Source organism: Neocloeon triangulifer, unplaced genomic scaffold, assembly GCF_031216515.1.
Source record: "Neocloeon triangulifer isolate White Clay Creek 2 clone unplaced genomic scaffold, ASM3121651v1 ptg000005l, whole genome shotgun sequence".
In the NCBI taxonomy this organism is placed as follows: Eukaryota; Metazoa; Arthropoda; class Insecta; order Ephemeroptera; family Baetidae; genus Neocloeon; species Neocloeon triangulifer.
In genome coordinates this window covers 1,802,345-1,815,930 of record NW_026775548.1, presented here as the reverse complement: position 1 = coordinate 1,815,930, position 13,586 = coordinate 1,802,345, and the positions used below count along the sequence as shown (strand labels likewise).

The window sequence follows — 13,586 nt, the reverse complement described above, 5'->3', positions numbered from 1 at the left end:
ATTGTTTTTAAGCTGTACACAAGCTTTTTAATTAACTTCAAGTGAAGCTAAACTCAACGTGTTTTTTTAAAATTGAATTATGCACACTTTTCCTATTATTTACAAAAATCATTGCTACTATTTTGACATTCTAAATATTTCTAATAAATTTTTCGTCAATTATTGAATAATTTCTGTAGTAATCTGGTTTAGATCAAAATTAATTAGTATTTCGGCACCAAAGTGCTTTCATAAGACTTCAGAAATTAATTACACCGCTTTCCAATCATCGGAATTTTGGCCAATTTCGCCGATTGCACATTATTTTGTTTCGGGAAAGAGGCTCTTATATGAAATGATTAACGGAAAACAATCAGAGTCTATAGAAATGAAACCCTTTGACGACAAAACATCAAAGCGGCAGGGACCGCCATTATTGGGAATTTTTTTACAAAGCCCGATTCGGTAAAATTTTCACTCACCCTGCGTTTGGACTTGATGTTCTCCATCTGGCGCTGCGTGCACTCGCCGATGCTCTGGCTGCCCCACAACTCGACACCCACGCGGGCGTACGTGATTGTCATCACCACGATCGGCACCACGTACGTCACGAACATGAAGAACACGTTGTACCTGCGACACAAATCATTCATTCACTCGATCGACAAAATAAATATATATTGACATTTAAACACGAAATCGCTTTTATCCTCTTGTCAACCCACCTCAATCGCCAAAGCCCTTTTTGCGAGTTGAATAATTATTTATGGAATTGAAAATTTACATTTTTAATGATTTCACATTTTTGAAGTTTTCAAGAAAATAATTGTCAAGAGCAAAGAATTTCATGTATTTTAAATTTAGATCAAAAAATCTTGATAGATTTTTACTCAATATACTATGAAACACATTTTTTGCTTTTAAAATTTGTTTTAAATTCCAAATTTATTATGATCAACAAATAATTTTGCTATACAATAATTTATCTGGTATTTTAATTTCAAATTTTTTCCTGCTTTTAAGCACTCTTTATTGACATTGTCGGTCAAATCAACTAAAAAAATGGGGGTTAAAATTTCCAATTGTTTTACAAGAATTGCAAAAAATCTCCTATTGTTTAAATACTAGATTAAAACTTGCAAATAATGCGTCTTTAAACAGCAATAAAACACAGTATTTTGATAAATTATAATAATTACAAGTTCGATTTGCATTTCAAATTTTCTATTTTATACCTTTCATCAAATTTAAATACTCTGACGCATATTATATTATATTCTTGATGTAGCTCAAAAATGAATATTTTTCAGGACTATATTTTGTTTGTTCTGTCATTGTATTTTTAGATGCAATTCTCTCTCTTGTAACCGATCAAATTTATAATATTCAATTTATGCCTGATGAATTTTTGCCTCTGGTGAAATAAAATTGATAAACATTATTTGTTTGATAGGAAATATGAAATAATTATATTTAAAATTTTATTGGCCAAACAAACAATACTTCATATTTAATTAAAATTACACCGACTTTAGATAAACACAAGCAGGGAAATACCAAATTTATTATTTGTAATAAAATTGTCCGTATTAATTATTCTTTCACTTCTTTGTGTCCGCCTGAGTGCTTCGGTCAGCGACCGACTGTCGAATCCATCAGACATGTTGACTTGGTTTCCTATATGATATGTGGGGGTGGATTCGATTGGTCAACCGCTCTTGCACAAAAGGCAACAAGAGAGAAAGACCGACCAGAGAGCAACTCGACCGACACAGAGCAGAGGCAAAACCAGCCCTTGATCAACAGCCAACGCAAACCGCACTCTTTCAGCCGCGCCAAAGCGATTTGTCTCTGCGGGCCGCTTTCAAGGCAAACAATAATATGCAGTAAAAGCGGGCAAAGCAAATAGAGACGACGAGACACGCACATTTCATCCATCCGAGAGCTCTTCATTTTGACAAAAGCCGATTCGAACAAATTTTATCTGGTTTAACTCGGATGCGATTGTTCAAAGGAAAGCTTCAAGGGCTCGATATTGTTTGCATTTTTTTTAACTATTATTGTTTTAATTTAACTGTATTTTCTTTACAAAACCTGCAAATTATATGTAAAGTGATTTGCCGGAATTTAATAATTTAAATAGCCGCCGAAAAGAATTTCTAAATTCGCAAAAAAGGATCTCAACGAATACGGCAAAATTGTGATTGTTGCTCAAACGACAATCAAAGTAATGTTTTTCATTGTTGTGATGCGCGAACCTTGTTGGGCCTGTCACCGTAGATAAGCCGATTTTTTGGTCACATTCTTTGGTGCACCGGCCAGCCCAGTGGGTAATGAGCTTGCACGGTGGGACTCTCAGGCTGTAAGGTACCTACAGACCTGCGGGGCCACCAAGACGGGTTCAAATCCCCACTGGGATGGTCTTTTTCACATCTTTTCTTAGCTTCAATTGCATTCCAAATCACGTTTACTTGTTAAAAAACTTGCGTATTTAATTAGAAAAAATAAATCGAATAAAATTACAAGAAATAAAATTATATTTTTCGGGTACGACGATGATATTACTTTTTGTGTGGCTTAATTAATTTTACCAGTATTCGATGACGCTGTTGTTGGTCTCCCCGTCGGGCCACTCGGCGTAGCACACAATCCTGGTACTGCCGTCGGTCAGACTGATCTCGTAGGTGGTGAACACGATGAGAAAGGGCAGCGACAAGACCGTGCCGATGAGCCAAATCAACACCGTAATGCACAGCGTCGTCCTCTTGCCCATTCGCGGTCGCAACGGATTCACAATGGCCATGTACCTGAGGAGCAAAAGATGCAGAAAAATTAATCTAAAGAAGATAATAAATAATCATTTTAATTAATGAAATAGAATAAAAATCGGCTTAATTTCTGAATAATATTTAATTCAAATTCTGCAAATTAAGACTTTCATAGTAAAAATTTATTAAAACCATGATTATTTTTAAAAGCATATCAAAATTTTCTCATTTTTCTTTGCTAAACCCAGAACTAATTTACCGAAATATTTATTCTTTTTATTCTGTCAAAAGTTTTTATTCTTCTTCGCATTTTTGTTCTGAAAATAACCTATTGTCAAGTTTTAATGTAAGTGATTAAAATTGATGAAATAATTTAATGAAACTAACAATAAATTTGTATTTTTTTTTTATCCCTAAGAACTTTTTTTAAATATTTTCTCGTATGTGAATGGAACAAAGAATAGAATTTTTTTTTTCAAGACGGAAGAATTTCTTTGAGGTCACGTGCAGGTTGCGGTGAGGCAGACAAAGGGCTAGAGAGGCCGAGCGCCGTCTGCAAAAAGCGAACATGAGGAATTTGTGGCCGAGTCGGCAGTGCAGAGTGGCAAGCGGTGTCTTTTGGCCGAGCAACGGCACTCCGGGGAGCCACTCGGTGGGAAGCACTGAATCTTGTGAACACGCACCCTTCACCCTTCTCGGCCACACAAAAAGCGAAGAGAAAAAATGAGCGGGCCAAAGAGCAGGGCTGGAAAACGGAAGATCTATCATTGTTTTGCTCTTTTAGCGGCTCTAAATTGGCCTCTTGAAAAAATGTCTTGGGATTTATTTGGCCTTTTCTCATAAGAGTAAAATAATTTCAAAGAAAAACGAGCGAGATTTCTTGTTGAAATGAAAATTTTGCAAATATTTAATTTTTTAAATTTGCCTTTATCCAAAATTTATAATTTTTTTGGTCATTAAATGGGATTTTTGGTGAAATCAAGTTTTATTTTGGCGGTGCAGATTTGAAACACAAAATTATCAAAAAAAACTCTCGGGAATCAATGTGAATTTTGAAATATTTATTTCTCACGATGAATCAAAACATGATTCTCAATAGAAATTAATGTTTCAAATGATATTTAAAGCAATAATAATAAAAATCTGGCCAATTTTTAGTTGACGAGAATTGCTAGATATCATAGCTTCATTTCTTAACATTTTAAATTTTTTATGATTGCAGAGTTATACGAGTTGTAAAAAAAACTCACATCTCTATTTCCCCAGACGTCCAGTTTGATGGCACGTTTTATGAGGTTGGACTTTTTATAGCTTCGAAATTCGTTTCTTGGCGAGGTTGTAAAATCCATGCGTAAAACCAAAACTGCCTCAAAAATTTAAAAAGATATATCTGAAAAAAAAAATTGAAATCTTTATTGCCGCATAAACGAATATAGGGTTCTGATTTGAAAGGTTGAATTTATAAAAATTTTGAGGATTTTATTCACTGGTTTCAAAAAGAAATCTTCTTGCCGAAAAAAATCTCTAAATTATTATTTTTCAGAAAATTTGATTTCCGACAATGAAGCAAATTGAGAAAAACAGAATTTTAAATAAACTTTTTACAAAAGGCGTCTTAATCTTTTTCTATAGTTTCAGAGAAGAGCTGGAAAGCAAAATGAGATTATTTCCCTTTGCTTTCAAGCTCTGAATTTTACATCTCGCGTCGGAAAACAAAACGAGTTAATCCATATTTTTCGCCGGCCAACAAACAAACAAACAAGCCGTGGCTCGGTTTTTGTTTTCTCTGCAGTTCATTGTTGAGGAAACGGCGTCGCGCATCAAGTCCTTTTCAACGCAGATAATTAAATTTATGCGTCCCCTAAATCGCAGCCGCTTCGGCAGCAGGCGGCGCGGAAAGAATTCTTCCTCTGCAATTCATAAAACGCGCCCAGGCAAAAAGCTGGTGGAATATCAAGGGTCGCCATCCCAGTGCCAAAAATAATGCAAGAAATCGGACAAAAATTGTTGTATTGATTTAAAGTAAATAATTAAAATAATAAAATCACAATATTCTTGAAAAATGGGTTTATTAAAATTTAAATTGGAATAATTTATCTGTAAAATTATATTTCCCGGTGATTTTCGACTTATTTTAACAAATTTAAATAACATTTGGTTCAAGAGGTAAATAAATTACTCACCGCACATAAATCAACTAATTGTTAATGCACATCTTACCAATTCTATGGCAAAATATTTAATATTTATGATATTTTTTAATAAATTTAATTAAATTTAAATTTTCTTTAAATTATATTTTTTAATTTTTTTTAATTCTGCAAAATTTTTTCAACACAAAAGTGCCGCTCCTATTACGAAAGCATCTCTCATTCCCTCGCTTGCAGTTGAATGAATGTTTTTACACACCTTGCCTCCCTTATTCATCACACTGTCGGTCGGATATTCTCGCCGCTGCCTTTCTTATTATTTTTTCCAAACGCGCCGGGTAAAATGTTTCCGCGACATTAGCCCCCCGAGCTGCTGTCGAATTTGCATACGAAGCTGGCACACAAATTCCGCAGCCGGAAATCAGGCCGTTAATTAATTCGCGCCTCATTTGCTTTTGAATGCCAATTAGCTGCATAGCCAGAGGCGCGTTTTGATTATGCATGCGCGAGTGACGGAGGAAAACAGGTCTGGAATTTGGCACAAGTTATAGTTCCCACTTCGGCTCGGAATCTGTGATTTATTACACTTTTTTTGGTCGGGCTACGAAATGTCAAATTCAGCCAAAACGAAAACCAATTATTTTTATATTCAAAATATTTTAATTATTTGTGGAACAAAAATTGCTTTTATTTCAATGTAAAATTGGTTATGCATAATTTTGAAAAATAAAAAAAATCCCATTCATTTGTAATAGAAAAAAAACGTAATATTTTATTTATTTATATTCTTTGTATGGAAATAAACCTAAAAATGACTATGACTAACTAGATTTGAACTCAATTTGAACAGGAAGACTCTCTCAAAATGAATACGATCTAAATTTAAATTATTCTAATGAAAAAATCTTTTTTTCATACTAAAAAAAAGTGGAAATTATTATCGACGTCCTGACGACGTCAATTTGCTGTGGTGTGACCACAGCAAACGTGCATTATTAGTCGTACTTTGAGGTTGGCACTTCAATTATAAATAGTTGTCTTCCGCCCAAAGCACGGCCAGTTGGTCAGCAGCTCTGCGTTTGAAAATTGTATTAAGGCAACTTTCATCATGTGCAATATTTGGAAAAAATTGATCGCAGTGGCAATTCTGCTTGCCTTTTTGTCTTTCATCGACGCTCGACCTGAAAGTGAGTTTTAAATTGTTCAAAATTACTTTACATTAATTACATTACATGCATATGATTCTTAAAAAATTTGGGCTTTAATTTGGATCGGAACTTTATTTTCGAATTCTTAATACACGTGTTTACAAAATTTATTTTGATTCTTGAAATCTGTTTCATAAATCACCAGCAATAATTGTTTTTGGTTAAAAATCTGTTGGAAATAAAGTTTATGTTCCCACGTCATAAAAATATCGTAAAATATTCCCAAAAATTATAAATAAAAAGAATAAAAACTACAATATAATTGAAGAGAGGAAATCTGAAAATAAGCTTTTAGGGGATAAAAAAACAAGAAAATTTATTTGGTAAAAATCTTTGTTTAATCATAAAATTTGAAAATCAAAATATAAATGCTGGGAAAGAACTTTTGTTCTTTTTCAACACTGAAACTTTATTCTTCATATGAGTAATTGAAATGGCGATCAAAATGTTCGCATTCTTAAAGTTTGAATCTATAAGATTCAAAATGTGCCATTTCAATAATTGCTGTATTAAGAATTTAATTTAATTTGGCATTGATAAAACTAACTGTGCACATTTTTTACAGAAATAAATTTATCCCTGACACTACCACGTCGCGATGAAAACAATTTGAAATGCTTGAAAGCTGCAGACGGTGTTAAAGCGAGGCAAGAGTGCTGGCAAACATACACTTATTGTCCAGAAGGATATTCATTTCAACGTAGGGTTCGATGCTGTACGGAGATTGCGAGTTGAAGTTTGTCAATGGAAACCACCCAAAAGTGAAGGAAACAAACGAAACCAACACATTTTTAACAAAATAATACAAGCAATTGATAAAAATTTAATAATTATAAATTTGAAAAAAGCTGGAAATAAAAACTACAAAATGATTGGAAAAGAAGAGAAATATTTTTTTATTTATGCAAACTGATCTGAAAGCTCCGATCTTGATAAAAAATTTATTTCCACCATCTCTATGTATCAAATGAAGCATCAAACATTTCTCTCCGGAAATTTATTTGGCTTTTGGAATTGGAAAATCAGTTGTTTTTATTAACATTATTTATTCTTCTGTCAATATAAAATCTTAAATTGGAAAAAAAGAAGTTGCAGCATTAAAGAATGGAGAATAAATAAATGTGAATACTAATGGAAAAAAATTCACAACAAAAACCTAAATTTTGTTCTTTGGAAGCTCCATTTTCAATTAATCCACGTGCTCGTCCAATTAAAATTTTGCACCTCTGTATTTTCAACGTTCTTTTTTTATTATTTTGCAGACGTCCACCTCTTAGGTGCAGAGTGTTGCTCTCTCTGAGCTTTAATTTCAAGGGTCGACCGCTCCAGTGAGTGTGTGTTGAACAAGTGCGGGGTGGAGACACGGCGGCGGGGCTGATTCATGGCCAGTAATTATCTCCACGGTCGGGCCAAAAGGCAAGCGCACCTCGACACCGGCGTAAATTATTTGCTCTCTCAAGAGCGTGTACACGAGAGAGACCAACTTTGGCGGCCAATGGTGTGGGTGTTTAATGCGGTTTCCGTGTATAATTTACACCCACGATTCGCCACGACCACCAGAAACGAAACTAATTTTCAAAAGATAAACATTTCTAAATATAGAAGATTTAAATTATTCAAGTCGATTATCAAATTTGTAATGGAATAATAATTATTTTAATAGGTTCAATATAATTAAAAAAATTAAAAAAAAACTTGAAATTTTTCAATTTAATTGTTATTTTCTAAAATAATCAAGAATTTTGTGAGTAAAACTTAGAATTTTTTAAAAAAAAATTCTATTTTAGATAATTAAACGCAGAGCCGAAGAGGATTTGGTCTAGAAAATATAATATTATGAGGCTAAAAGCTTAAATTTATTGTTCTAAACAATAAAATATCACATATTTAGCATTTCAGAGATTATTTATTTTATTAATTGCATTTAAAATTTACCTTGATTGACCAAAAACTAATAAAAAAATTAATTTTATTTATATAAATTGAGACTCTAAGCAACAGTTTTTAATTTTAATTGTGACTTTAACTACAAATTTAAAAGAAATAATAAGTGAAACGTTTTATTTTTGTGGGCCTCGGTCCATGTTAGCATCTCGTACGTATCAAGCAAATTGGAATTGACGCGTCTTCCACCTTCCTCATGTGTCACTGGAAAATGTATTCCGCACCTGTCAGCATTTCCTGTCAAGGCGGAAAGGACGGGAATTGGAGGGCAGATCTCAATGCCGGCACATCCAGTTCAGACCCTAAATATTCGATAATTTCAAGGCAAATATACAAGTTTGCATTTTTTTTTCCATTTAGTCGAAACTTTTTGCTCTGGTGAAAGGCAAAATTATTTCCGCTTTTTCGTGAATCGAGGAAATCTGCGAATTGGACTCGATCCAATTAAAAGTTTTCCGTTGATTGGCGCGTGCGGAATTCCGCCTTCACGCTCAGCTCTCTGCATTTGTGGGAATATCAAGCGCAAAATATTAATTAATTTCAAATTGTTTTGGGTTATACACTTTATTTTTTCAATGAAAAAAGAAAATTAAAAACATGCTATTATTATCACGTCTGTTTCAAGATTGAAATTTATTTGCTGGAATTGACAAATAAATAAAATTTATAAAATATGTTTCTCTGAACTTTTGATATCTTCATTGAAAGGCTGTGAAGTTTTAAAACTATCAATTATTTTTACCCTGAACTTCTAATCAGCTTTTCATTATAAAATCTGTAATCTTCCTTCCTGCTGCACTCAAAATTTCCAAACAAACTGACTGCCAAAATCATTAATAAAAACCATTAAAACAAGGCTAAGAAAAAAGCCTGAAAATCCTAAAATATGAATGAATTTTATATTATTTTTCGCTTTTCCTGAAACAATTAGAGAATATTTTGATAAGAAATTTATTTTATTACATTTACTTTTTACTTAATTATTGTTACCATTGTGATATTTTTTGCACAAAAGAGGCTTAAATTGTAAACTTTTTTCCATTTTTTTATTTTTTTTTTTTTACCAAATTTGCTGTCTTATTCTTCCAAAAGAATATGTAAACGAGGGTTGGCGAAATCTCGCATTCCATCGGCAGAGCCTCGCGAGCTCATCTTGACCTTTGACCCGCGGCTCCTTTCAACCGCAGCCTCCGTGCATTCGCCTCACGTCTTTTGCTTCCCCATTACATACTCTGCTGTGGATCCCAAAACCAAACACGAAAGGAAGTCTTGCCAGGCCGACAAGGAGGGCGAGAGTGTGTGTGTGTGTGAATTTTTAACGTGCGGTAGCCACGTCTGCGAACTTGTGCGCGCTACAAATTCACTTTCAGAACAAGGAAAACCGAGCATTATTTGTGCAAAATGGGCCGAATATTAAATGCGACTTTAAAACAGTGAGAATATTTTCATAATTTTCTCCTATTACGTTTAAATTCATTCCAGGAAACAAGGAAACAATGCAACAAAAGGCTTAATTTGGTTTTTCAGTTATTTACATTTTTCCACAAGTTTTTATTTTTGATTGCTAATTTTTATTTCACGAGTGGAAATTGTAAGCCTATGAGATTGAAAACTGAAATAATTCTCTTGTTTGCATGTGTTTATATTGAGAGTATTCCGAGAAATCAGAAATTATTCCAGCAGAACCCAAAAAATGCGTGGGATATTTTTGGGGCGCTCGTTTCACGGATCGCTTGGCCCGTTCTGTGCGGGGGCGAGGCTCGTTTGTAACTCGGCGCTTACACCACTTTCCCGCGAGGCAATTTTTCAGCTTGAGAAATTACAGCGCGAGATCTTGACAAGTGATACGTGTGCGAAAATTCGTACTCCGTGCATGCGAGAGACGCTGTTTTGACACGTTTTATTAATGTCGAATTTGCTCCACACACGGCCGGCAAAGTTGAATAAAAAACACCCCTGGCGTGACAAGTTCACCGGGTCTGATAAGACGGAAAATTCCTTTTTATTAATATAAAAAAATCTAGTTAATAAAGATTTCCGTCACGATTCCTTTAAAAATTCAAGATATTCTTAAAAATTTTCAAAACAGAAAAGTTTGGAAAAAAATTTTTTGACTAAAAATTAAATTTTGTGCCAGAAATTTGCCAACTTATTTGGATTAAGTCAAGGACTACTCAATTCTGCGTTGATGAAAACTAATGGCACTATTTGTGTTTCACTCGCTTTGACCCCCCAAAAAGGGCTAAATTAATCTGGTCGTAAAGCGTGGCGTGTGCGCGGACTAATGAGAAAATGTGAGTCGGCGGCGCCAACAAAAGCTGGAGCCGGACAAGCTTCGAAACGTGCCGCGTAATAATCTGGTTTAATTTTGACAAGGGAGTGAGATCACGTGCGCTTAATTAAGAGATGAGGCCTAATATTGTCACAAATGAAGAGGTGGAAAGGTAGGCGAATAATATCAGGGATTGATCCTAAAATCAAAGAGCAATGTTTTTTTTTTACTACAAATCAAGTAAAATAGATTTTGAATAAATAATCAAAATATCGTTTTAAAGAAAAATTGGCTAGGTAAATCATAATTAAAACTTATTTTATGTTGAATTAAATTGCTTAATATGAATGTGTGAATGTGGATCACGCTATCCACATCCTCATCAACACGAAAAAATTTTAAAATTAAAGTTTAGAATTTTTTTAAATTTTAATTATTAAGTTTATTATCTTAAACTTTAAAAAAAATAACGTGTGTTATCGAACGGTCTCGGGTGACCTTTCGTGTTAATAAATTGAAAACCATTAAGGGCAACTGCCCCTCTGGGTCAAACGGTCTCGAGACCGCTCGAGGTCGATCGCGGCCGCCCGAGGTCGATCGCGGCCGCCCGAGGTCGATCGCGGCCGCCAGAGATCGATCGCGGCCGCCCGAGGTCGATCGCGGCCGACCGAGGTCGATCGCGGCCGCCCGAGGTCGATCGCGGCCGCCCGAGGTCGATCGCGGCCGCCCGAGGTCGATCGCGGCCGCCCGAGGTCGATCGCGGCCGCCAGAGGTCGATCGCGGCCGCCCGAGGTCGATCGCGGCCGACCGAGGTCGATCGCGGCCGCCCGAGGTCGATCGCGGCCGCCAGAGGTCGATCGCGGCCGCCCGAGGTCGATCGCGGCCGCCCGAGGTCGATCGCGGCCGACCGAGGTCGATCGCGGCCGCCCGAGGTCGATCGCGGCCGCCAGAGGTCGATCGCGGCCGCCAGAGGTCGATCGCGGCCGCCAGAGGTCGATCGCGGCCGCCCGAGGTCGATCGCGGCCGCCCGAGGTCGATCGCGGCCGACCGAGGTCGATCGCGGCCGCCCGAGGTCGATCGCGGCCGCCCGAGGTCGATCGCGGCCGCCCGAGGTCGATCGCGGCCGCCCGAGGTCGATCGCGGCCGCCCGAGGTCGATCGCGGCCGACCGAGGTCGATCGCGGCCGCCCGAGGTCGATCGCGGCCGCCAGAGGTCGATCGCGGCCGCCCGAGGTCGATCGCGGCCGCCCGAGGTCGATCGCGGCCGCCAGAGGTCGATCGCGGCCGCCCGAGGTCGATCGCGGCCGCCCGAGGTCGATCGCGGCCGCCCGAGGTCGATCGCGGCCGCCCGAGGTCGATCGCGGCCGCCCGAGGTCGATCGCGGCCGCCAGAGGTCGATCGCGGCCGCCCGAGGTCGATCGCGGCCGCCCGAGGTCGATCGCGGCCGCCCGAGGTCGATCGCGGCCGCCCGAGTCGATCGCGGTCGATCGCTAACTTCAGCATCATTTCCTTCCTTTCGATTTTGATTCCAGAAGTTAAAAAATTATAAGCCCCAAAAACAATGATATAAAATTTTCTATCATTAAATTTATAAAAAATTAATCATCAGCAGCTTCAAGATTTTAAAATTGCTATCTTATGTAAATAATGTAATAATAAAATTTTGAAGAATTTAATTTTGACACCTTATTTGTTTGAATCCGAACCATATTTATAAATATTTGAAATTTTGAATTATGATAAAAATGTTACACGAGACGGTCTTGCTAATATGTAGGGCAAAGAGCAAAAATCCTGTTTAGCCTGTCAACCCGTATACATCACGCAAATTAAATCACGTGTCTCTCGCACTTTTGTGTATTTTGCGGCGGGCGCTGTTTGCGTCCCTGTTTGCCTGGCGAGCTTTTAAAATGCCCCTGGGCTCGATGCACGCCGCAGTGCAGCCACATAAAAGCCTCCATTTCATTTTCCCTTGATCTCCCGCCGGCAGCTGTAAATATTTATTGAGATGTCCCCTGTGTGTTTTCGCCGGCAATCATCGCTTGGTAAAAGGTTTTTGCTCGGCGATGCTGATTTCACTATTTCCAGCTCCTCTGCTGTTGCCACGGGAGAATCCGAAGAGTTGTGCAAAAGATGATTCAGGTTTGCCGCTTTTCTCAGAGCCAATTTGTGCTTCTTGATTGTGGCGGGAAAAGCGCTTTTCCTGCTGCTGGGAATTGGATTGTAAATGGATTTCCAGCTTTATCACAGGCATTGAGTTGATTAAGGAATGCTTTGTTGGAAATATTTGCTTTTGGAATTATTGACACAATTTTCTTCTTGAGATATATTTGTTGAAATTCCTGCTACAAAACTAAATTTGGATCGTCATGAGTGGTGGAAAAACGTTAATTTCGACTTTCTGGCTTAGAAAAATTTAATCTCCGCGCAATTATCCTGTTTATAATAATAAAAAATGCAGCATGTAAATATTTTGATACTTGCACAAAGTTATATTATTAAAAAAAGTTGGGAAATTGAGCATTCCTGCAAACTTGACATTTAATATTCCGCCTTGGTGCAGCTTAATTGCTCAACAAGCGGAAACTTTCTACATTGAAACGCACACCAGGACTTGACATCATTAAAATTGCCGAGAATTGTATTCGCTCAAACAACGTTTATAAATACGCAGAACATTTCTATGCAAAGTTTTGTATTGTTTAATAGTTATTTAATCACATGAAATCTGTTTATGAATTTCAATTTTTACAACGAAGATAGTCCGATTTCTTCATTTCCATGCTTTAATCTCGTCTTTATTAAACAAAGATTCATCTTATTTAACGCCTAAACTCTCGTTGTTCAAATAAAGAACGTTGGACGATAACAAGCCCTCCCGTTACATCCATTTAAGAGATCGGCGATCCAGGAAAACTTAGCGATTAGTCTCTGGAGTGAAAAGTTTTGAAATCCGCGAGCAAAGCAATTCTCGGTCGTAAGTACAGACGCAAGATTAAAAATTAAATATGAATGAAGAGGTGGGTCGGCGGCCTGGAAATTGAGATTAGCCTCTCACGTGCGCGGATCCTCTTTTATATCAACCACTGAATTTTTCCCTCTTCGAGAATGCGAAACTTTTCCTCGACTGCCGGCGGCGGCAAAGGGTTGCAAGGATGCTTAAGCGAGTTTTCAGCCACAATTTCCAACTTGGCACTCTTGCCTAAAAACGACTCTAGCTCTTTATATTTTCTGCACCGAAAAGCTGCCACACAACAAAGAGCAGG

At 37.3% G+C, this 13,586-nt stretch overlaps 1 protein-coding gene across 5 annotated transcripts in view; it reads right to left on the bottom strand.

The window, feature by feature from the left end:
• Positions 1-13,586, bottom strand: part of LOC132193768 (tachykinin-like peptides receptor 99D) — a 71,741-nt gene that overhangs the window by 5,178 nt on the left and 52,977 nt on the right. For all 5 annotated transcript variants that reach the window (XM_059614643.1, XM_059614642.1, XM_059614639.1 and 2 more), the window contains 2 exons: positions 2,571-2,786; positions 462-612 (listed from right to left, as the gene is read on the bottom strand). In XM_059614643.1, the coding sequence (XP_059470626.1) occupies positions 462-612; positions 2,571-2,786 (367 nt within the window). The remainder of the gene's footprint in view (positions 1-461; positions 613-2,570; positions 2,787-13,586) is intronic.